The sequence below is a fragment of the Chiloscyllium plagiosum genome, unplaced genomic scaffold (assembly GCF_037043375.1).
Source record: "Chiloscyllium plagiosum isolate Xiang-an unplaced genomic scaffold, Cpla_swu_hap1 HiC_scaffold_32, whole genome shotgun sequence".
Lineage (NCBI taxonomy): Eukaryota > Metazoa > Chordata > Chondrichthyes > Orectolobiformes > Hemiscylliidae > Chiloscyllium > Chiloscyllium plagiosum.
Genome location: NW_028270170.1, coordinates 34654063 through 34679583, shown reverse-complemented (window position 1 = coordinate 34679583; position 25521 = coordinate 34654063). Strand labels below are relative to the sequence as shown.

Below are 25521 nucleotides of genomic sequence, written 5' to 3'. Positions count from 1 at the left end.
CTATTTTGCCAAAGTAATGGATTTCAGAATGTCCATTCTAATATCAGTAGTAACTCACCTGCTTATGAGCATGGTCGTAGGAATTTATGTGGTTGTCAAACTCGTGATGTTTTTGATACTGCTTATCACACAATTCACAGTAAAAATTTGCTCTCAGGTCTTCTAAAGCTTTTGCAATTGCTTTTTCTTTTTCTGCATAATCCTATGAGAAGACAATGAAAAAAATACCAATATGTTAAATTTTGAAAATGATAGACAAATTTCAATTACATTTCTTCAACAGTTACATAGTGCTCGGTCTTGTCAGCACACCTGTCAAACATTTAATATTTTATAAAGATAACTTTGGGTTTTGAAATAATAAATCTTTGAGTTTCAATGAGTCAAGGTTTAATTTTAGTTGTAACATGCTTTTGAAAACCTACTAAAATGATTAATCCTTCACGAATGTTTGTGTTCCAGATGTAGAACATGTTGCATTTTATAACAACCCAAGCAAAGTGCAAATTATTTTGTAAACAGTGGGGAGCCAACATCCTCAGATCAAGCAAACTATCTCGAGAAACAATAAAAGGTTTATTTCCCTGCCATAATGTAGCCAAACCTTCATAAAAACAAAAAAAAAAGTGTTTTTCTGTCTAAGAGCCACCCTTGCAAAAGAGCAAATCAATGCCAATTTGTTTTGAACTGAGTAGCTTTGTATCAAGAACCTGCAGATACTGAAAAATTGACCAAGAATGTTCAAATATATATTATGTAAGGTCCTTACAATCAGTAGAACGAAAGTATGCAAGACTTGGATATGATTTGTTCATGTTTGCTTTGAACCCAATTTCTTCAGATCAAACTTGTACAACAAATGGGCTCTTAAACAGTTTGCTGAAAATAAATAGATTCCATAATGGCACAACAACTACGACAGAGTGTAGGACGCAATAAAATTTAAATAATTTTATATTGTTTCACTGCATTTTCTGTTTCTTGTCAATTCAGAACCATTTAAAAATTGTAAAAGATCTTCATTCAGCTAATTCATGATGCACCAAATTGTTTATATACAATAAAAATAAATCAGCTTGCTTTCAGTAAAATGCCAAATTACAGTTTTTTTTAAAAAAATGGTTCTGATAGTGAAGTCAATCACTCAAGAATGATAAAAGACTACAAGCATCCCCAAAATGATAGCAGATTCATCCTAACAATATTTGCAGCGTTGTCAAGTTGAACTATCTTGATCTGTGACAGATTTATTAGTACATCTCAGCTGAATGGCAACTCTAAAATGAATTGTATTAGGAAGAATTCAGCCATTTTCATTTGAAATCTTTAACCTTGTCAGTGATTTATTTTTATTAAAAAGCTGTTTCATGAGATTTCTTGAAATCAGGAGCAAAAAACTAAATTTCCAACCAAATTTCAATAAAGTAAATGCCCAGCTCTTTGATTAAATCTGCATTATTCTTGTCATAAAGAATTCTGAAATAAATATTTGAAAATGAGAAAGATCTGAGCATTGAAAAGATTTAGTAATGCCTTGGGAAAGGCCTGCAAGGAGTGTGCTGAGAATTAGCAAAGTATATTAAAGGTTGTTCCGCTGTAACACGCATTTTGTTAATGCGAATTTGCTATAACATGACTGATAAATTGGGGACACTGCTTCTAAAGCGTGATTATAAGGATGATCAGTCATGATCATATTGAATGGTGGTGCAGGCTTGAAGGGCAGAATGACCTACTCCTGCACCTATTATCTATTGTCTCTATTCTGGCCCCATTAGTTTAAATGGTGCTGCTACTATGCGATTTTCTTATAACATGCGAGAACAGAACTAGAGCATTATACCAGAACCAACTGTACTACATTTTCTAACACATCAGACTTCTCATATCATCAGGTCAGAAAGACACTACAACAAATAATAAACATAAACGCTATTTTATGCAGCACAACATGGGTTGAAAGCAATGAATATAATAAAGTAAATTTGAAAATATGTTGCAATTAATGCAATTCTATTGGATTGTTATGAAGTTTTTTTACTTTCCAGACAGTCATAGTAGTAGATCACCCCTACAGAATTTAAGTGTTCAAATTATTTTTAAGCTATCAAACACTTACTATTGCTTGAAGTTACATCATGTTGTGTGCTGAAACCATGACAAAAACATGCTTATTCCAGATGTTCCACATCTGGTATAGATAATTGGAGTGTTCACAATGAGAAGTACAGTTTTAATGATTCATTCAATGATCATCTTCCTTTTCAGAATCAAGCAGAGATTAGGAAATATGTGAATGGGAAACTTGCATGAGTACTCAAATCGTATCTTGAGTTTGCACATCACAAAACTTGTTTTGAGGTGGAATAGCTGTTACAAATTATGCAGTACCAGGCAATTCATTTTTCAGAAAAACATTCAGTAGCAGGAAGTGCAACGACAGCACAAACTGCTGCATGGAACCAAAGCCTAAAGTAACACACAAACTCTGTATTAGTACTGTACCAATTAAATTCCCAGGTTAAAAACAACATCAACTGAAGATAAACTTCATTAACAAGTAATCACTCTCAAGGTGTCTTCTATAAATTTCCTGCTCCAAAAAAGTCCTTTTATTTTAAATTGCATTGCAAGCGTTCTTTTGTGGAGTCTGCAAGAAATCTATCAGCTGAGTGAAACAAAAGTTAAGTACATTCTGCTGAAGTGAAGCAAGAGATCGATGCTTTGGAGCCAGTCTGGTTCCTAGTATTGACTGTAAATTTGATTCAAGCAGTCCTTTCGTAAACAGATCCAGTCTGAGCTATGTCCTGCTAAAGGAAAGCACTCGTCTCAGACAAACTGAAAACATGAAAACCGGTCTCTAAATCTGTCAGTTGGAAAAATGTGCAGACTTATTACGTAGTCCAAACATGCATATCCCCATACACCTGAAAGACCTAGTTGACACATACCTAGCTCTCAGAACCTGAATCAAAACAGTGCCAATCGAAAAGAAATTACACTTTATCTCAGAGGTGCACCCGGTTCAATACCACACCCAAAAAGCAAGACTATGTAAGAGGATTTGGAAGAAGTTGGTAAAGGTGACAGCACCAATTCCTGGGATAAAATTTGTGAATGGATTTTTGGAATGATTGATAACAACAAAGTACTCAACATTTTGTTAATTATACCTTCAAATTGCTAACTTACAAATATATGAACCAGGTACTCTTAGTAGGCACTTCACTGGAAAATATTATGGTGCCAGAAGTAGGACTATATTAATTCTTCAATTTAGTAAGGAAATATAATCATAATATCAATACTTCAAGAGGAACCTGATAACTATTCAATCTTGACTGCAGAATCTACCTATCAATCCACCAGTCTTATTTTAGTATACAACTAACACTTGAGACCATTTCCATTTCCTGCAACATTCACATAAGTCAGGTATCATGGGGCAGAGAACTCCAATTCTCAATTGCGATTACTGGAAAAGCGCAGCAGGTCAGGCAGCATCCAGGGAACAGGTGAATCGATGTTTCGGGCATAAGCCCTTCTTCAGCATCTGCAGACCTCACTTTCTCCTCAATTGTGATTAGGCAATCACTACCAGAACAAATTAATTGCTGCTGGGCTTCCAAAAAAGATTTGCTGATTTATTTTATGACTTTAAAAAAATGAGGAAGCTTTACCCAAACTGCTGTCTGGACATAAAATTGGCCCTTTTTAAAACACACACCAATCCTAGTCCATTATTACAATTCATACCTCAACTCCCCTTTGGCATTAACATAGCTTAGAATTTTCCACATTGCTGGAATGGACTTTTCTGTAAATAGACATGTATACCTTGTAATCACTTTTCATATTGTAAAATGCTTTATACTGAACAGAGGTATTAAAACATACTTTAAAGGATATCAGAGATGGTCAGAAAGGTTGGTCAAAAAGATTTTTGAGGATGAGGGTAATGAGCCAAAAGGAAGAGACTTAGAGAGTGAATGGTGCTGTTGTCCAATAGAGGTGATGAGCAGCTATTGGCAGGTGTAACTATTCACTCCTATACCTAGAGCCTGTGTGTTTAGCAGGTGGGAGAATGGTGGCATGTGCATTGCCTGAGCAAAGAAAAATACAGTGAACATTTCCTGAAAGAGGCAATGCTCCTGCCAGTTTTCCACGAGCAGCCAAAACCCTCATCATTCACACAAGATTCTCTCCAAGGTTATTTGCCCAGGACATGCTCATCACTTTTTCTGATGTTATGTTTATTATTAGGAAATAAGTTAGATTTGTTTATTATTATGAAAAATTGTTTATTTTGTATTGTTCATTATTAGGAAAAATTATGATTTTTTTTATTTCAGAGCTCACAGGAATTGACCGCTGTTATTTTTACAATATTAGATTAACATTGCAGGTGGAGCTATAAGGATTGTGTATTCTAGTATGTACACACACATCTATTTAGTTGAACTAAGTCATAACTAGGTTTTTGATTTGAAATTTCTTTACTGCATACTAAGAGACAAGTCTGACCAATTCCCATTGCTAAATCATAAATCAACTTACTGAGAAGCAAGTATAATCACATTTAATTCTGCAAAGACTATGTATATGTGAATATACCGAAATTATTACAGATTTATCAAAGAGCTTCTCTAGTCATTATAGGGATACTGAAATTCATAAACTCATCAGAAAGATCCGTTTAAGTAAATTGTTGCATTACTCTAGTTGCATTTTGGGATGATAATAAAAACCGAACTGATTTATCTGCAAAGTAATCAGGATTATGTACGTAAAAGTGACTGCTACATCAAAATGCTTAAGCAAAACGTAAAGCAAATGCATTTTAAAATTTTACATATTCACCAAGAGGAATTCAAATTCAAGAGGTAATGAACTCTATGAAATACAATTTGACAAGCAATCACTAATTTCAACAAACTTTATAAAGAAGTGCAATGCAACATCAAGTAATATTACAATTAACAATGAACTCAAATTTTCCCTATGGGCACAACTGGCAAGTTGGACCTGAAGTTTAGCCCATTTTGTCAATGTTGATAAATACCTAAGCATTTATTTAATCTCAAAGATATGGCCAAATTCAACTCAAATTTGCACAAATCAGTGGAAACCTGCAAAAAGCAAGTTAACACATTATCATTTTAAATCACCTCAAAGTTTCAAGTCATTTAACCATCAATCATGCAGAGTGGTGGTTAAGTGATAATATATTTCGAAGTGCAATCTGTAGAGAACTGTACTAAGAACTAAACCAAGATAAGAAAGTAAAGGAAGCTTCTTTTAACTGCAGGCAGAGTTAACAAGCTCCACTAGCGAGTAGATGATTTGTGAATTCATTAAAATGAGTTGGTCCCTTCTTGCACTGTAGTTCCAAAAGAGTATAAACATAGAGGTCTCCTTACAGCTTGCAAGTAGAGTGCAGATTTCAATGGAATGGGTGAGAGTTTTGCTTAGTTTCCCCTTATTTAATTTTTTCACCATTCAGCATTTGACTTCTACTTTGGCGCAGTGGAAAGAGCTGATGCCGTGTAACTGGTAAGCTGTTCTATTTGGAATAAATAGTCAGTACAGTGAAAATATGGCAGGGTAGCTTGACCATGGAATTTGGAACGTCATGGATGCATTACTTGTCCAAGATGAACACATCTGAAGGACGTGTCACTATCTATACTAACTTGAGCTAAGCTTAACCCTATTGAGGGTTTCAAAATTCAAGTGGGCAGCTGGACTCTTTGTTGTACCTTTCCAGGTCAGAGTCACACACAGCTAGCACATTTATCATTGCAGCATGGGGTGTGCAGGCAGATAAGGAACGTGTGACTGCTTGGTTGTCCAAGAGAAGCACATAACAGTGCTGCAGTCCTCTGTGATAAGGCCGAAGCTGGGTTCGCAACTGTTCACAATCTGTATAAATTATGTGGATGTATGAACCCATTGAAATATTTACTGACAACACCAAACTGGGTGGGAACATAAGTTGTGAGCAGGGTACAAGGAAGCTTCAAGAGGAATTGGACAGACCAAGTGAAAAGGCTAGAGCATATCAAGTGAAATAGAATGCAAGTAAATGTCAAGTTATTCATATAGTAGAAAAGAAAAGGCAGAATATTTCCTAAATGGTGAGCAAGTGGATTCAGGTAACCAGAGGCACCTGGGTGTCCTCATGACTCAACAAAAGCTAGCATGCAAATGCATTTAGCAATTAGAAAGGCAAATGCTATGTTGGCATTCATGTCAAGACATTGGACTCCAAGACATAAAGATGCCTTGCTGTAGTTATTTTGAGCTTTGAGGAGACCTGGAAGATTACGTGTCATTTTGTTTTCCTTAACAAAAGCAGGATAAGATTGCCATACAGGCTGTGCAACTGAGGTTTACCAGATTAATTCTGTCCTGGAGAAAGATGGAGGAAACTAGGTTTCTACTTTGCATAGTTTTGAATAATCAGGGATTATAGAATCCCTACAGTGTGGAAGCAGACTATTTGGCTCATCAAGTCCACACCGACCTTTAGAAGCGCATCCCACCTAGACCTAACCCTACCCCTGTAACTCTGCATTCCCCATGGCTAACCCACCTAGCATGCATACTATGGACAATTTAGCATGGTCAATAAACCTAACCTGCACCCATCCTTGGACTATAGGAAGACACCGGAGCACCTAGCAGAAACCCACGCAGACACTGGGAGAATGTGCAAACTCCACGCAGACAGTCACCCGAGCCTGGAATCGAACCTGCGTCTCTGGAACTGTGAGGCAGCAATGCTAACCACTGCGCCACCGTGCTGCCCTTATTGAAATCTTATTGATGTAATGATATTATTGAAACCTACAAACCTTTTATTTCTAACCTACAAAGGCAGTGAAAAATTAAATAATTGCATGAGTTTAAGACAAAAATCAATAGGTTTCTAGAGATTAATAACATTAAAGGAAGACCAATCATGATCGAGAATGATGGGGCTGGTATGATGGGCTGAATAGCCTACTCCTATTCCTATCACCCTGCTTCAGGCACAACATTTTAAAGAAAGCAAAGTAATTGCAGAAGTAATAATCCCTTCATCTCAAAAGAGAGGAATATTGAATTGCAGGTCCAGTCTACAACAAGATCTAATGCATCTTTCTATGGCAAACTTAAACATTTTAAGATCAATAATATTATTTTGCGCATATTAAATTAAATATCACTTCTCGGTTAGTTCTTGACCTTTCAAGCTCATTCAAGGGACAATCCTTTCATAGTGCACCTTGACGAGCACAGTCAACTAAACAATAAGCAGACACCTTGGGAATAAGACATTAAATTCAGGAGAAAAAAAAACTTGTGCTCATTAATTTTGTGTTGATTTACATTCAGAATGTACTCATCATGATACTATCGTGTCATGACCTCTTGCATCTTCCAAACGGAGCTTATTATCCAGAGCTCGCTATACAGCACTTAGTAACACATTGACGGATATCTGTTGATTTATAAAAGTACAAGTGGGCGGCATGGTGGCACAGTGGTTAGCACTGCTGCCTCACAGCGCCAGAGACCCGGGTTCAATTCCCGCCTCAGGCGACTGACTGTGTGGAGTTTGCATGTTCTCCCCGTGTCTGCGTGGGTTTCCTCCGGGTGCTCCGGTTTCCTCCCATAGTCCAAAGATGTGCAGACCAGGTGAATTGGCCATGCTAAATTGTCCGTAGTGTTAGGTAAGGGGTAAATGTAGGGGTATGGGTGGGTTGCGCTTCGGCGGGTCGGTGTGGACTTGTTGGGCCGAAGGGCCTGTTTCCACACTGTAATGTAATCTAATCTAATCTTAAAAAAGAGTATGAAACAAAATTAAATTCATGGGGCATGTTAAATTGAGAAAAAGCATCGATGACACTTTTGAGGATAAACAATGTGCAATGCAGTGCAGCTTGTGTGTAAGGTCTAATTGTTCAATTTCTAACTAAAATTGATTTTACATTTAAACTTTTGCAATTCTTGTATTCCACTGTTGCACGTATATTTACATAAATTATGGTAAAAACAACCTGATCAATATAAACTCAAAGATGCCAGCCTTTGATCAACATTCCCACTAATTATTTTCTGGAATTGACAACCTTTTCATGTAAGCACATCGCATTTTAAATCTTTTTGTGCAGTCATATGCACACTTTTAACTGAAGGAGTGACTTGCATTTGAGCTGCACTGGAACTTCTAATTGCTCTACCAACCGAGATGGAACATTGTAGGTTGTCCAAATTACTGGCTAAATCTAGAAAATAAGTGTTTGCAGATTGCTTGAAACAATGCTGCTCTGTACTCATCATACAACAGATGCTGAGTCTAGCAACAGAGTATTCAGGAATGGAAGCACTGGTTCATGACTCCCTCTCACCACAAACACTAAGATAAACCAACTGATGACGAGGCCAAGATGAACTGGCTAGTTTATCTTTGCTGTGAGGTGCCTAATATGCCACGTTTATGAAACTTTAAAGCAAGCTATTGAAAACTTGCCCAAATGTACAATTTCTGCTCATCCGCACCATACCTACTCAGGAGCCAGGAGGTTCAATGAAGTAGTACTATTATGGTTTAACCAGATGAACAATATTGCATATCAGCACAGGTCTCAGTAATGCTTACAGCTCAATACTTTCTTAGGAAGGTCAACTTCATCCATCATGAAGCGGACAGAAAGATTACTCAAATTCTGTAAATAACTTCATCATCATGAAGACACAGTACCAGGGACCTGGGGTCAATTCCAGCCTCAGGCGACTGTGTGCAGTTTGCACATTCTCCCCATATATGCGTGGTTTCCTCTGGGTACTCCGGTTTCCTCCCACAGTCCAAATATTTGCAGGTTACATGAACTGGCAATGCTAAGTTGTCCACAGTGTTCAGGGATGCGTAGGTTAGGTGCGTTAGTCAGGGGTAAATATAGGATAATAGGGTAGGTGAATGGGTCTGGGTGGGTTACTTTTCGGAGGGTCAGTGTGGACGTGTTGGGCCGAAGGACCTGTTTCCACACTGTAGGGATTCTAAGATTCTAAGGTATTGGGTAAACATTGGGTTCTTTAGCATAATGAAAATAATCACTGGGATTTTGTGGCCAGCACCAAAGGGACAGCATTTGCTGTTCACCAAGGAATGTCCTGTGAGTAGGATAAGCCACTATGTGCCTTTTCAGTCATTCGAAATGAAGAATTCTCAATGGGGCATGTAGACCAATAAGTAATTAGTGGAATACTAAGTCTGGGTAAAATCATGTATAGAAATTGAAAATTAGAAGTGGAATTAAAGACCAAGTTAAGAGAAGGTTATAACAGACAAAAAAAAAATACAGATCTTCTCATAAAATTAAATTTTCAGTATTTAAGAGGTTATTTATTAGTAACTATGACTTATCAGGTCATTAAAAGTTCACTTACACTTTAACATACAAGCCCTAAAGTTTGCCTTTTTACTGGGAACTTGTGGACATGTAATGTAGTTTCATACTCTTATATGGATTTCAAAACACAACTTATAGACCGGGTTTGAGGGCTATGCAAGCGTTCTTAAAATATTCGGTTTTTCAATTATTTTGATCATGTCCCAAAGCAAAGTACATTACTTTGGTCTCAAGTAACATAGACATCCTTAAAACGGAAAAGATCATCCCGATACTAATTTATCAGTAAAGGGTCTCTGGATAAGTCACTTTTTACCAGTTGAACATTTTAAATATATATTTTTCAGAATTGATTTGAATAACTGGCTGACAACATTGTCTGTACCAACAAAAGCCCATTACTTAAGCTTCTGCTGTTTAGTCATTACTGCCAAATTCAAATGAGATCTATTTACAGAGCACAAATGAAAAAGAAATCTTAACGACAGACAGAAAGTATAGAAATACATTGATCAGACAGCAAATACAGAGAAAATTAATAGCAAGCATAACCAACAGAACTGAAAACAAACTTGTTTTAGTGGGAGCAGGGAAAGCATCAATCAATCTCTGATGGCCTGGATTTTGCAGTCAGTGCAAAGCAAGGACACTGGTCGTTGACCATGAAGTAAATCTCACAGAAGTATAGTAATTTCTCTGGAGTGAATTTCACCTCTGGCTCTGCGCAGTAGTACTGCATCGGACTGCAGCATTCTTTACAAGATAGTTACACTGTGGATCAGCAATGATGTCATTAGGGTGTTCAAGCAGCCAGAGTAAATGATTTCCAATGATCAACAGGAAACAAGCATTAAAATCACAATTTTTTACATAGATTTAAAACTGCAAGTGATACAATTGGTGAGGATAAAAGGTAAAAGGATTCTGCAATAAGTTCTAAAAATTAAAAACTGAGATTAGAAATTTAATTAATTTTACTTGATCATGAAATTATTTTTTCACAGCCATTCTGATAGTCATTACAACTTATAACTTAGTTACTCCAGAATGGATAAAGTGCAACTTTTTAAAGGAGTTTCAAGTTGCAACGTAGGAACAGGGAATGTTGAAATACTTATGTATTGCCGCAACTGCTGGTTGACGTTCTAACTTCAGGATTTGTGCTCTAACTCATACATGACCAAAATCATGAAGTTGCGTTCAGTTTCAGAGGGAACAGAACAGAACACATACAAGTTGCCTGTCACCCGTCACCTTCACCCTGAACCAACAAAAAAAAAATCTGTTTCAGTTTGCAGCTTTGAGAAGTTACATTTTAAATACTAAGCTGTCTTCTGTCTTACAAGATTGTGTGCACCAATCTGCACCTCCTCCATCATTAGAGGTTTATCTTTTTTGGCACTTTAGGGTTAATGGCTATTTTTGTGTTTTCAGTTTGCACTTATAAACTTTATGGGTCTATGCCCTGTAACCTCACAGCATCCTATTTATTTGTGCTGTTCTTTGAAATATATGACTTCGCACTCATTACAACTGCAACCCATGTAGCCATTACATTTAGTTGTCTTGTTTTTTTCCTACAGTGCTTCAGTAGGGGTAAAAATGAATACAGATTTGTTTAGTGGCCAAAAAATTGGTAAATGGAGTATAATGTGGAAAAAAATTTGAAATGATTCACTTTGGCAGAAAGAATAAAATAGTATATCACACAGATGGTGAGAAACTCCAGAGCTCAGAGATGCAGGGGATTCAGATATCCTAGCATGCATGAGGCAAAAGGTTCCTATGTAGATGGAACAAGTAATAGGAAATTTAATTTATTACACAGGGAAATGAATACAAATGTAGGGAGGTTATGATTTAATTATACACAGTGAGACTATATGTGGAGTACTGATGGGCAGTACTGGTCTTCTGAAGAAAGGATGTAAATGCATTAATAATAGTTCAGAGAAAATTGACTGGACTACTGGAGAATTGTCTTATAAGGTAAGGTTGGACAGGTTAACATGTACCATTGGATTTTGGAAAAGTAAAAGGTGACTTGATTGAAACATACAAGGAACTGAGAGGTCTCGACAGGGTGTATGTAGAAGGGTGCTTCCTCCTCTTGTGGGAGAATCTAGAACTAAGGTTTACATTTTAAAAGGGGTTATCTGGTTAAGACAAAAGATTAAGAAAATTTCTCTCTCATTGAGGATCATGAATCTCTTCCTCAAAAGATGTTCCAAGCAGGATTCTTGAATATTTTTAAGGCAGGTGTTGATAAGTGATTGGTAAGCAACGATTGAGGGGTTATCGGAACAGGTGGGATTGTGCAATAATTAGGTCACACATGACCTTAATGAATGGCAGAGTTACCTATTCCTGCTCATGATGGGTTTACATGTTTTATGCATACATTGCAATAGTTTTCTGTACAACTAATTTGATAGTAAAAAAAATTACAATAATATGCATCTGCATATAATCATGCACAGAATGTCTCATAACAAAACCTGACCTCTGATTATCTTGGGAAGTCCTGCCACTGGACCAGGTCCTTTCTCTGAAAAAAATTAGTAGTCAGCATGCAATAACTGTCCAACATTCACAAACAACGTTCATATGTAGGCATCTTCCACTCATTTAAATGAAATTTGGACTCTGGAATATCAGGATCCTCATGCAAAACCCCACCTGTGGCAGACTTAAGAATCACACTAGCATCACAGATTGGGAACTTAAGTGTCTCAACACAGACATTGCTATGTTACGTGATTTACAAAGTGCTGAAAGAACAAGGTGGCAAACACAGCTTTTCTTGTGGGAAAACCTTGTAAAAAGGGACCGATAGCTCTCCAGGCCAGGCTTTGCAATAAATATGATGTTACCTGGTACCTCAGTGACTCCCTGTGGGATAGGCAGAGTCAGCGGTAACAAGGAATCAGTATATTATTATCAAAACATACACACCTACACTTGAGGGATGGAGGAATTCTAACAGGCCCTGATGAAACCCTAGTCAAGTTGCAACAGGTGTCATTCTGATCTTCCTTGGAGTTTTCAATATTAGAGCCAGGAAGGACATGAATCTCAAACTGTGCAAAAGCAAAGAAGGCATAAGAAAAGCAACCACCAAAGGCGAAATGTCTAGAAAAAGACCTTGCCACTAACAACGTATCATTTCACTGATGAGATAAGTACAACGCCTGAGGGCATAACACATGGTCCAATCACTGACACCTGCATGACCTTGAGCAAGGGACTGTCAGAATGTTCACACGACTCTTGCCATGACAGGAACTAATGACTGCTGGAGTGATCACAGTGGGTACCTTCCTTTTTATTTGCTTGTGGGACTTACCAGCTGGTCAGTATTTTATTGCCTGTCCCTAGGTGCCTTTGAGAAGATAGTGGTGAGCTGCGTTCTTAAACAACAGCAGTCCACGTGCTGTAGATTGACCCACAATGCCCTTCGGAAGAGAATTCCAGGATTTTGACCCAGTGACAGTGAAGGAACAGCGATATGCTTCCAGTCAGGATGGTGAGTGGCTTGGAGGGAAATTGCAAGTGGTGATGGTGCCTTATAACTGCTGTCCTTGTCCTTCTATGTGAACGTGATCATGGGTTTGGAAGGTGCTATCTAAGGATCTTTGGTGAATTTCAGCAGTGCATTTTGTAGACAGTACATATTGCTGCTATTAAGCATCAGTGTTGGAGGAGTGGATGCAGTGCTAATCAGGTGGACTGCTTTGTGCTGGATGGCCTCAAGCTTAACTGCTGTTGGAGCTGCACCCATCCAGGCAAGTAGGAAGTATTGCACCATACTCCTGACTTGTGCCTTGCAGATGGAGGACAGGCTTTGGGGGGGTCAGGAAGTGAGCTACTTGTCACAGTATTTCCAGCGTTTTACTTGCTCTAGTAGCTACTGTTTATGTGGCAAGTTTTTGGTCAATAGTAACTCCAAGGATGTTCATAGTGGGGGATTCAGTGATGACATCATTGAATGTAAGGGGTGGGGGAGAGATTAGATTGCCTTTTATTGGAGATGGTTATTATCTGGCATTATGTGGCATGAATGTTACTTGCCACCTGTCAGCCCACACCTGGATATTGTCCAGATCTTGTGTAATTTGAACATGGCCTGCTTCAGTACCTGAGGAATCACGAATGGTGCTGAACATTATGTAATCACTGGCGAACATCCCCATTTCTGACCTAATGATAGGGCGAAGGTCATTAATGAAGCAGCTGAAGATGGTTGAACCTAGGACACTACCGTGAGGAACTCCTGAAGAGATGACCTGGAGCTGAGATGACTGGTCTCTAACAATCACAATCATCTTTCTGTGTACCAAGTATGACTCCAATCAGTGCAGAGTTTGCCCTTAATACCCATCAATTCCCATTGTGATGGAGCTCCTTGATGCCACACTCAGTTAAATGTTTGCATTGATGTCAAGTACTGTCACTCTCACCTCACCTCTGGAATTCAGCTCTTTGGTTAATGTTTGAACCAAGGTTGTATTAAGTTCAGGAGCTGAGGGGTCCTGGCTGAACCAAATTGGCATCACTAACCAATTAATCTTGAGCAGGTGTTGCTTGATAGCACTGTTGATGACACCTTCTATCACTTTACTGATGATTGAGAGTAAACTAATGAGGTGGAAATTGCTTGGGTTCGATTTGTTCTGCTTTTTGTGTACAGAACATACCTAGGCGATTTTCCACATTGTTAGGTAGCTGCCAGTGTTGTAAATGTACTGGAACAGTTTGACTGGGGGAGCAAATTTAGTATTTCCATCAGCCTAGCCCTCAAATAGGGAAGTAACACACAAAATCGAAGAAGAAACAACATCAAAAGTCACAAGAACCTCATTAATTCAAACAAAAACAGAAATTGCTGGAAAATCTCAGCAGGTCTGGCAGTATATGTGGTGAAAAATCAGAGTTACCGTTTTGTGTCCAAGAAAAGTCACTGGACCTGAAACATTAACTGCGATTTCTGTCCACAGCTGCTGCCAGATCTTCTGAGATTTTCCAGCAATTCCTGTTTTTATTTCAGATTTCCAGTATCTGCAATTCTTTTGTTTATTTTTACTCCACTAACTCTTCTCAGGTAGTGCCCCACTGTTAACATCTCAATCTTCAGCCATCAGGTGCTTACACTGTTTCCCCGATGTCTGGTGGACCCTAAGGTTCACCAAAACAAACAGCCGTGAAAAGGTCCTTGGTGTATCTACTAGGAGACATCATGGCTGGTATATGAAAGTGACCAAAACAGACCTGATCTAATTCGAGCATAAACACAGGTTTAAGTAACTGGACATATACCCATGCTTCAAGCAGCAGCAGTCGTACAGGCAACTGAAGGGAATACAGCATAAAACTCGCGAATAAAAAATAAATGATGGGTGGAAATAGTGTGGGTAATCCAATGAAATAGCTCCTTCAGCACCATCAAGATGATCTATGGCTTTAACACTCAAGAACCCACCCATTGAGAGCCAAACATTGAGGGGTGCTCCTTATAGCAGTCCTTGCTGGAGGTAACACTAAGAAAAACTTAACCAAAGCTGTTTCCAACTTAAATATCCTCAACTCTATTCCTCAATGTCTCATCTAGTTCAGTCTCACCACCATCCTGATCCAAAATGAAGCTGACAAGGTCATTCGACAGCTGGAAACTTAAAATCTCTGGAGCAGACAAAACCTCTGTGAAGTTTTGAATCATGGCACAGAAAGACTCCTGAGCACAGGTATGCAACCTCATATCCCTCACCTGGAAAGAAGACTGTATGCTAGTGGATCTTAGGTATGCTATGATCATGACTGTACTCAAGAAGGGAGACAGATATGATTGTGATAACTACAGAGGAGTTTCCCTGCTGTATGGTATGAGAAAGATCACTCTGTCGATCCCTCATCAACCATCTCCTCCCAGTGGCTGAGGAACACCTCCTAGAGTTGCAGAGCAGTTTTATTCTTCGACAGGCTTCAGACTTGATCTTCACTACTCAGCAAATTCAAATGTCGGGAATACTGGGAAACTTTTGTCTTTGTCCACATTGAAGACTTATGAAGCATTCTCCTCAAATTTGACAATAGGATCTTGGGAAGCATGGACCTTTTTCTGTGTCTTTCAGGTCACTTATCCACAAAGACAAACACAGATGATGAAATTCATCACTGCCTCCAATGTGCCAGCTTAACCTTTGGTTGACTGAGGTAAAGTGTATTTGAATAAGACCTAAAGCCCAAGAACAACATTGTACTTTATTGGACAATTAGCCCTGTTTTTCTATATGCTTCACAGACTTGAAAAATATACATTGGCACCTCAAAGTACCGAGAAATACCATGAGCAATGTCTTCACAAGATCTTCCAAAACTGGTAGCAAGAAAAATAGTGCAAGTGCAGCATTCTCTGTCAAGTCAATTTTTCCAGCAATGAGCTAATCATTTAAAACCAATTCCACTGGGTGAAACATCTCATTCACATACCCAACATGGGACTCCCAAAGCAACTGCTCTACTCAGACTTTGATCGTGGCAGGAGATGCTTAGAAAGACTGCAGAAATACTTTAGAGATATTCAGAAATACATTCCAGAAGTAGTTAGATATATCCTAACGAAACCAGAAATCAAAGCTGATGCAAATTGCTTTCCAATCTTAAAGCAGCCATCAACCAATACCCTTTATTTCCTGTCTCTGAGCAAATTTTGGATGCTACTTACTATATTCCCAGTATCCCATGGCCTTTAGTTTTTATGACCAATCTGCCTTTGGGTTCTTATTAAACAGCTTACTAAAATGCATGTTGACAACATCAACTGCACGATCCTCATTAATCTTCCTTGTTACTTCCTCAAAGTATTCAATTAAAATAGTAAGATACAGTCTTTCCTTAACAAAATCATGCTGACTAACCTTGACTATTCTGCAACTCTCCTTAATCCTATTTGTCAATACTGATTCCAGTAATTTACCCATCACTGGGATGAGATTCGCCATTCTATGATTATTTGACCTATCCTTTGCATCCTGTTTGAATGAACTCTCGCCCCCTGGTACTTCACCCATATGTTGTAAGGATCAGAAAATGATCCTCAGAGTATCTGCTATTTCTTCCACAGCATCACTTATCTTTACACTATTTTCTGTCTTTTTTTTTCCCCAACAAGCTAATCATTTCCATGGTACTGTAAGACTCTGAACCTACTCTAACTCTAGAACATTACACATTAAAATGATGTGATTCTGCCTTTTATATCTGAAGGTTGCAACATATTAGAAACACATCTTAATTGTATAATACAAACAGAATACATTTCTAAGACAATGGGTATATTTTCCCCAATTTTCTTCGAAGCCTGGGGGTTGGTGCTTAACGTGGTGACAAACATGCCACCTCCTACTGATGGGATAGGTCACTGTATCATCAGCCAATCAGTTCATTAAGAGCTCATAGACACACTGAGGGAGAGTTTCCAGGAGTGTGAACAATGGTAACCTGGTCAGTAGCTTCTGAATTGAAAGTCTGCCAGTTGAAACCTCTCCTCAAGGGATCCAACAGCATAAAGATAGGTGTTTGTTATTGTATTCGGTTGGGATTGTAGGAGAGAGGGGTTAGCAGAATAGGATGCAAGAGCAGCGGGTTGGCTTTACATCTGCTAACCCATCAAGAGAAAAGGATTGAGCTCGTCTTTGGGGTGAACTTACCCATTATTCCCCTTTTACTTCTCTCACTATTTTCAGGGAGGGAAAGCTCTGCCCATTGTATTTATATAAAATTATTTTTTCCTTTCAATATATTTAACTGTCTGTCATTCATTGATCAGTACAGTCGGTTCTGCTATAACGTGTTTTTTCAATGTGAATTGGATTTAACACAATTGAAGAATTTGTACCGTTATTTGTAGAATGCAAATTTTCCTTACCTGTATTGGCTATAACTCGATTGGTGCCCCAACAGTTAAAACGGCATGGCTATTGTGCGATTTTCTTATAACGTGAGATCACATGAGAACCCGAACTATCCAGTTATATCAGAATCGACTGTACAGGCATCTTGCTAGATTTTTAAAAATTTTGTATTATTGGACTTGAACTATTTTTGATAACTCTTGCTTCCTAATGCACAAAATACTTCCCTACATAGTTCAAATACTATTTTGAATTGGCCAAAATGTGGTCACAATGATGAAAGCTGAACTACCTTTGAAACAACTGTTCATTAGAGAATATTATGTTTCTACAGTAATGTTTTAAAGATTATAGGAAATTGAAAAATCCATTTCACTGGCAATTAATTGTTTATCTATCCACAGGGAGGGAGTTGAGCTCTTACATTTTCCAAACCACCAACACCTCTTTATTGACCAATATGCTGGAAAACAAGTTAGAATAAAGAATATAAAAGAAGCTGCCACCCTTTTCTGTTAGTGTAATTACTTGCCATGTACATAACTATAGGCAGCAGAAATGCAAATGCCAGAATTTGTACCCTAATTTTCACAGCAAATGTCCACTGTAGTTTTAAACAGCAACTTTTCAGCAAATGATATAGCCTAAGATTGTTGTCTCAATAAAATTCTTCTTAAAAAAATGAGAAAGTGCAGCAGTGCCTTTTGGACATCAGCCATATATTCACATTGCCTCCAACCTCACCATTCCATACAGCCCTCCACATAGGAATAAATATTGCAAGCTTCATTTGAGCTCAAAATTTATTACAAGAACATTATAAAATATTTGTAATGGGTGAAAAAAATTAACAGTGAGCAATAAACCAGTATGATCTTCCAAGTAATAATCATTTTGAGAACAACGCTTCAGATTTCTGACAACACTTAAAATGAATTTGATCTGATTCAAAACACAAATTGTGCGCTTTCCTTGCTAGCTACACAGGCACAGGACAAGAACGACAACATTCAATCAACTCATTTGAAAATCCAACTGAAAAATGTATTTGTATGACCACAAATCAGTAAATCTACAATTTATCCACTAGTTTTGAATAACTTTAAGAAATCAGCCTGTGAAAAAAAATATTCAAAAGGAAGTGAAAACCAAGATGTCTGACTTCTTATAAAATTAAGAAGTGAAAGTATGAATTATCAAAAATTCCTCAGTTTCAATGTTGCTACACTAGATGATTTTGCTTTTACTGCTTTTGTTTGGAATACGTTTTTTTTTACTTATCTTTGGGGAAAAAAGCTACTGTTTTTGCCTCTGGTATTTTTCATCATTTGATATAAATAACTAGGCTGCCTCAATGGTTCAAAGTTTTCACTGCTGCATAACAATGTCTATAAAAAGACAGACATGGGGGGCAGATTATCTAAAGTGTAAGTCATTACTATGTAAATTTTAATAATTAGTTACTGACAGCATACCATTCCACACTTTTAACTGACAGCTTAAATAAATGTCTGGTTTGGCCGTAGATCACTGCCACTGACACTATTAGTGGCCAATAATGGTCGTCATCTTCACAGGGTGGTTTGAGCTCTCCATTGATGTCGGTTAAGTGCAAACTGCTAAATAGAGTGTTCATGAAGCATTAACTCATCCTTTCCTTTAGACTCGTTTTAATTGAAAGCATTTTAATCACCAAATAAATTTAAAAACAAGCTTCCAACTGCAAAACAGCAGTACCTGACATTACCTCTATGTTTAAATGAATCTTATTCCTCAAAACACAAATTACTCAGAAACAAATAGTCATCCTAAAGTTAAGATCAATATTATTAAACTATATACATTTCACACACATGTTTCAGAATTTTAGATTAAGGAAACTTTTTTTGTCTAGATTAGATTACTTACAGTGTGGAAACAGGCCCTTCGGCCCAACAAGTCCACACCGCCCCGCCGAAGCGCAACCCACCCATACCCCTACATTTACCCCTTACCTAACACTATGGACAATTTAGCATGGCCAATTCACCTGACCTCATTGCAACATTCACAAGAATTGACAGTTCGTATAATTACATGCTATATGCTGAATTTGAGGGTCAAAACAAGATACTTCAATCCATGAGCAAGAACTGGCGGGGGGGTTGGGTGGAGGGGGGGGGGGGGGGGGGGGGGTGGAGGTGGAGGCAGTTTTTGTGAAACTGGAACCCTTTTTTTTAAATATAAATGTACACCCAGAAGTCAAAAAACAAACAAACAGTGGCTAATATAGCTCCAATAATTCAAACCAAATATATAACAGAAATAACAAATCCATATGACAAACCAGGAACTTTCTATGAGCCCATTTCAGTAAAAATATTTGAATTGCTACAGTGATACCCACACAGAAGGCTTTGGTTGGATTGTTTTTTTTAATTTTAAGAGTCGCTCAATAGCATCATCCATAATGATGAATGTGTTACCAATTGCTTTAATACAAAAGGATAGCTATGAACAATTGAACTTGAAAGATATAATCAACTCTCTTTCTGATTTTTTGAAATGCTGTTAAACTGACAAGCTCTAAGAGTCAAAATGTTTCAATTGGTCGCATGAATGCCATTTTCTCCCTGTCACCTGTAAACTGTAATTGAAGCTATACATCTCTTACTACGATACAAAAACCACAAGAAACTAAGAGAACAAAATGCCATTGTTGAATAGAAATCAAATGAAAATAATTTGCATGAAGCCAACTAAACAGGAATATGAAACAGAAAGTAACAAGAAAACTATCAAGACATAGAAACTCTGGAGAAAATAAAATTACAAACAGGCAAATTTTGCAAAAAACTCTTGCACTAAGGTACTATTGTTGTCTTTTCCCAACAAGTTTTCACTGTCAAGGTCAAGATCAGAATGATTGCTAAATGCAAGATTTATTTTTTGAAAAAAAAACCTTTTGACTATTCCCACTAAATGATCAGTGACAAAATGTTAATTTTATGAGCCCTACATTCCATAACATGCTGTGGAGTTATGGTTTTGAAATTAACATAATATAAAGAGAAAGAATTACTCTATGAATAAAACATTTGTAAAATATTGCTTTGAAACAGTAGTGTTGATCAAATTTGTTTTAGGTGAATAAATAAGCTGTTCTGATAAAATACTTCTGCAGTTGCTTTATTTTAACCAATAAATCTAGTGGTTAGATCTCATTCATTTGAGACCATACTATAACTATAGAGGACGGTAGTGACTGCAAGGCCCATTATCAAGTAATTTAGCAGCACTCAGAAAAATGTTTTACTAATAAAAGAGTCTTTTCTATGTGGAAAACTAGTTTTATTCAAAATGGTATAAAATTACAAATTTCGATCTGGAGAAATGTAGGGCCATAATCCTGATTTGGATTGCACCTGACATGCCACACAGAGAACTCAGTCATCACAAAAAAACAAATTCATCACAAATGCACTCAACCAGAAATACAGACAACACTTACGACTCTCCCAATACTAGGAATCAATGCAAGAACAAAAATCTCTCAAAACTCAATGCGAGATTATACATAAATCAGTTATAATTAAATGTGGGCAATAATTAATATAAATCAGTGATAGTAGTACAACAAATACCTTTTTTGTACTTATGCACTATCGTAAAATGTCTGGTGACTGCCATTATCAGTGAATTTAAACAAAGCACAAATGCATTGTTTATAAACAAATATTCCAATCACATAATTCATGATTTGTTGCACATGCACAATGCACCACTGCAGGTTAGCATTCTCCTATTAGTGTTGGGCTGTCCGGTAAGAAAAATGATAATGTATTTAAGGCATGGTACCAAGTTACCAAGCTTCTGTTTTCACAATATAATGCACATACTCTCTCAATATCAAAAACGTTCCACTGGAGGTCTGGAAAGATCAAGTGTGCATTGACAGAGTGAAAGCTTAGTTATCAGATGTATGCAGAACTATTTTATCCACAAAACCAAAATTAAAACTTAGGAAAAAATTACTGCAGATGCAGGACTCTAGACTGAAAACAACCAATGTTGGTGGTCACAGTAGTCAGACTGTAGCTCTGATGAAGCAGCAGCTAGACTCGAAACATTCGCTTGCTCTTTCTCCATGGATGCTGCCTGAATCGCTATGGTCTCCAGCATTTGTTGTTTTCAGCAAAAACAAAAAAATTATATTCATTGCATTTTCCCATTCACAGTACTATTCAAGAAAACATTGTCTCATGAGATTGGGAGGAATAGAATGCTATAGAGAAAAATGGCATTGAAGTACTATAAGCGCAACAAATACAAACTCCTGGGAACAGTGCCATTGATCAACTTTTTCTCTATCCATGTTCTCTCATATTATTTGACTACCAAAAGGCCATTACACTACGTTGACTGGCTGCGTGCTCATGCCACTTGGCATTACAAAAATTGTATGAATTGCTATGAAAGGATAACAACAATTGTTTAATCAAGTTCCCTTTCTTTAAAAAATGAGAACTTTAGTTGAAGGGCCAAAGCCCATTGTGCAGCATTGAAACAGTTTCTTTATCAGGGATTTAAGATATGTTCATCCATTATGCTTTAATGGATGTTCATTTCTGCAATTGCATCCATTTTCTGGTTGAACTTGTACATAACAGAAAAATGACTCAAGTTTGCAGCCCATAGTAAAAACACTATTCTCTAGTAAGTAGGCTTTCCTTGGGTCAGTCTGTCCAGGTGACAACAAAGCCATTATTGCAAACAGTAGGACATTGGAGATAAGTCATAAGACAGTGTCAAAACTAAATTTAGAAACTTGCCCATTGTTAAGGGGAAGGACAAACTAACAAAACTGAGGCATTCCAAATTTTGAGTTTCTGAGCAACAATAAGTACCTAATAACTGTGAGGAGTTACTGCATGCTGATTGGTCTGTGTAATGCTTAGAATGTACAGAAGGCAAGTTATGCAGAAATCTAATAAAACAAACTGCCACTTTTATCAGATTTAAATTCTATCCTATCAGCCTACGTTATGTCCTGAAGTTTCTGGAATAAGCTTTCAGCACACGTGCCACTGACTTTGAAGTGCGTGTGTTATCACTGAATCAAGACTAACATTTCAACACAGATGTTTAATACACCTTAATTCTTTAAGTTTAGTATAGTAGTCATTGATTTTGCAGTGGTCAATCTACATTCAAAAGGTTAGCTCATTTAATACTCAGCTTTAAAATACAGTTTCAACAGGTTTGCACTCCCATGATACTCTATATTTGGAAGTGCCAGTTCAACCATCTAAGAACTTGGACACTTGGCAAGTTATTGTGCAGTAAGGACCTTAGGGAAAACAAGCCTTTTTTTAATGCTGCTACTCCATCTATTCTGATCTACTTTCATCTGACTCTCTAAAACACATTTGTAGTCAAGTGAACCAGGGATAGAAATAATAAAAACTGGACACATCAACTCATGGTAAGAATAGAGATGAAAACTGGGAGCAATAATAAAAAAAGAACAACACTTACCATGTAAAAGTTTAAAATATCTTTCAATATTGAGTGAGTGAATGAGTAATTCAGTTATAAAAGTAGGAAAGAGAATGAATTGTATCTTTCGCAACATCTCAAAGCATTTTACAGACATAAAAATACTTATGACTGTGTCTGATACCACAAATCCAGAGGATGCATTCCATGCATGTATTAGGGAGTGCCAGCATTAAAGACGGACATGAGACAGAAAATTGTTCCTTCCAACCCTTCCCCTACTTTCTTTGCACTCCTTCCTGCTCTTATCACTAACCACTCCCAATAACTCCACTTCCCTCGCTCATTCCTCACCCCAACCATGGTTTGCTGCTCCCTTCCAGTTTCCATTACCTAAGATGCCAAATGAGATTGTCCAAATAATTTTTAAAAATTTATCGAAATTAGTGAGATTGATTGAAGAATAAATATTAGCCAGGATACCAGGGACAATTTACCTGTTTTCCTTGGGAAAAGTGACATAAAACCTTTTATGTCCATATAAAGCAAATGCTGGACTTTGGCTTAATATCTAAAATAAAATGATAGCACTTCTTCATGAGCTCATTGAGGAATTTGCCCAGATTTTATACTCAAATCCCCTGATTCAGCTGGAACACGCAATCTCTCAGTGGTAAGAATACTATCAACTGACCCACAGCTGACATCTGGACTATTCAACTATATTTTACATATTCTCTATAGCTCAGAAAAGATTAAATGAAAAAAAACCTATACTCATAACCAAACATTTGAAGAAGAATTCTCAGCTCTTAAGCCTAGATTCAAATTCAATCCAGACTAATGGAAGTGTCTGGACATTTTTAATCCAACTCTTTGGAATCATGTACAACTAAACAAAACAGTCTCTAAATTGACATGAGATATCAATTTCATGGTAGGAAATTAAACATAATGCCACGTTTGCATACCAGCTGTAGCTCTTCGGAGGTTGATTTAAAAACAATGTTAAGACAATGTGAGAAACTAAACTGCATTGTATCTTGACTAGGAGCACTTCATCAGGGTATGGCTGTATTCTATTTGCCAGAACAAATATTCATCACTTTGGGTGGCACAGATATTCACTGACGGCAAATAGAATCTAAAAATCCGACCCAAGATTTGGACTTAAATTCACTGACCTTAGTTTGAGTGGTGAATTCCTTTAAAAGGAAAGCTAAACAAGAAATGTTGTCAAGTAAACGTTTATTGACATACATGACTCACACTCACAATATAGCATTCATCTTTGGTTGTGTGTTCCGTTATGATTGTACAGAACATCAGCAACTCGGTGAAAACAGGCCATTCAAACCTATCAGTTCTATATTCACCTATGAGTTATCCATTTTCAGAACAGGAAGAAGGAGAGAAAGAAAGACAAATATTCTCTCTTGTACTTTAATTATACCTGAATGGGAACCCCAAAATTCAAATTTTATTTTTGGGTAGACGTTCAGCATAAAGTCTTTGAATTTTCAAAGAGGTGATTGGGGATATACAGAAACATTCACAGCAGATTACATCACAGAAAACCGAATGCTGTACAAAAGGATAAACCATATCTTATCAAAAAAAGAAAATCAGAATTTCAGAAAACGGTAACTCAATACCTGCTATCAACTGGGTTGATTTAGCAAAGCTGAACTCTTAATGGCTTTAGTAAGCAGAAGTAGAATAGAACACAGAAACATGTGTAGGCCATTCACCTCTTCAAGATTATGTCAACACTCAAGTAAATTGTGGTTGATCTTCATCTTATCTTAATAAACATGCCTTGGTTTTTATAAGCTCTGAGCTTAATAAGATTGTGTCAACTGTTTTTGTGGAAATTTGCAGGTTTCCTTTACCCTTTGTGTTAATAAGTTCTTCCTAACATTACCTTTGAACTCCTCCCTTCAAATGTTATTCTAATTTATAACCCTTGGTTCAAAACTTACCCCAAAAAAGTGAATGGTTTTTATCATCTGCCCTATAAAATCCTTAAATCACTTTCAACATTATATCATCACTTATGTTCTATATTCAAGAGGAAACAAAACTACCCGATACAAAAACACTTCATAATTTCATTCTTTTAGTTATGCACACATTTAAATTCTCTTACACATGCCCCACTGACAACAAAGTGTTTATGTGGTGAGTTCAGTTGAGTGGTTGTGGTTCTGTTCGCCAAACTGGGAATTTCGCCGAACTAGGTGACATCCTCAGTGCTTGGGAGCCTCCTGTGAAGCGCTTCTGTGATCTTTCCTCTGGTATTTGTAGTTGTTTGAAACTGCCGCTTCTGGTTGTCAGTTCCAGCTGTCCGCTGCAATGGTCGGTATATTGGGTCCAGGTCAATGTGTTTATTGATTGAATCTGTGGATGAGTGCCATGCCTCTAGGAATTCCCTGGCTCTTCTCTGTATGGCTTGTCCTATAATAGTAGTGTTGTCCCAGTCGGATTTACGTTGCTTGTCATCTGCGTGTGTGGATACTCAGGATAGCTGGTCGTGTCGTTTCGTGGCTAGTTGGTGTTCATGGATGTAGATCGTTAAGCTGTCTTCCTGTTTGTCCTATGTAGTGTTTTGTGCAGTCCTTGCATGGGATTTTGTACACTACATTGGTTTTGCTCATGCTAGGTATTGGGTCCTTCGTTCTGGTGAGTTGTTGTCTGAGTGGCTGTTGGTTTGTGTGCTGTTATGAGTCCTAGTG

General features: G+C 37.4%; 1 protein-coding gene across 6 annotated transcripts in view; it reads right to left on the bottom strand.

Moving 5' to 3' along the window:
* Positions 1–25521, bottom strand: part of gpatch8 (G patch domain containing 8) — a 202215-nt gene that overhangs the window by 22373 nt on the left and 154321 nt on the right. For all 6 annotated transcript variants that reach the window (XM_043675229.2, XM_087977892.1, XM_087977894.1 and 3 more), the window contains one exon: positions 59–202. In XM_043675229.2, the coding sequence (XP_043531164.2) occupies positions 59–202 (144 nt within the window). The remainder of the gene's footprint in view (positions 1–58; positions 203–25521) is intronic.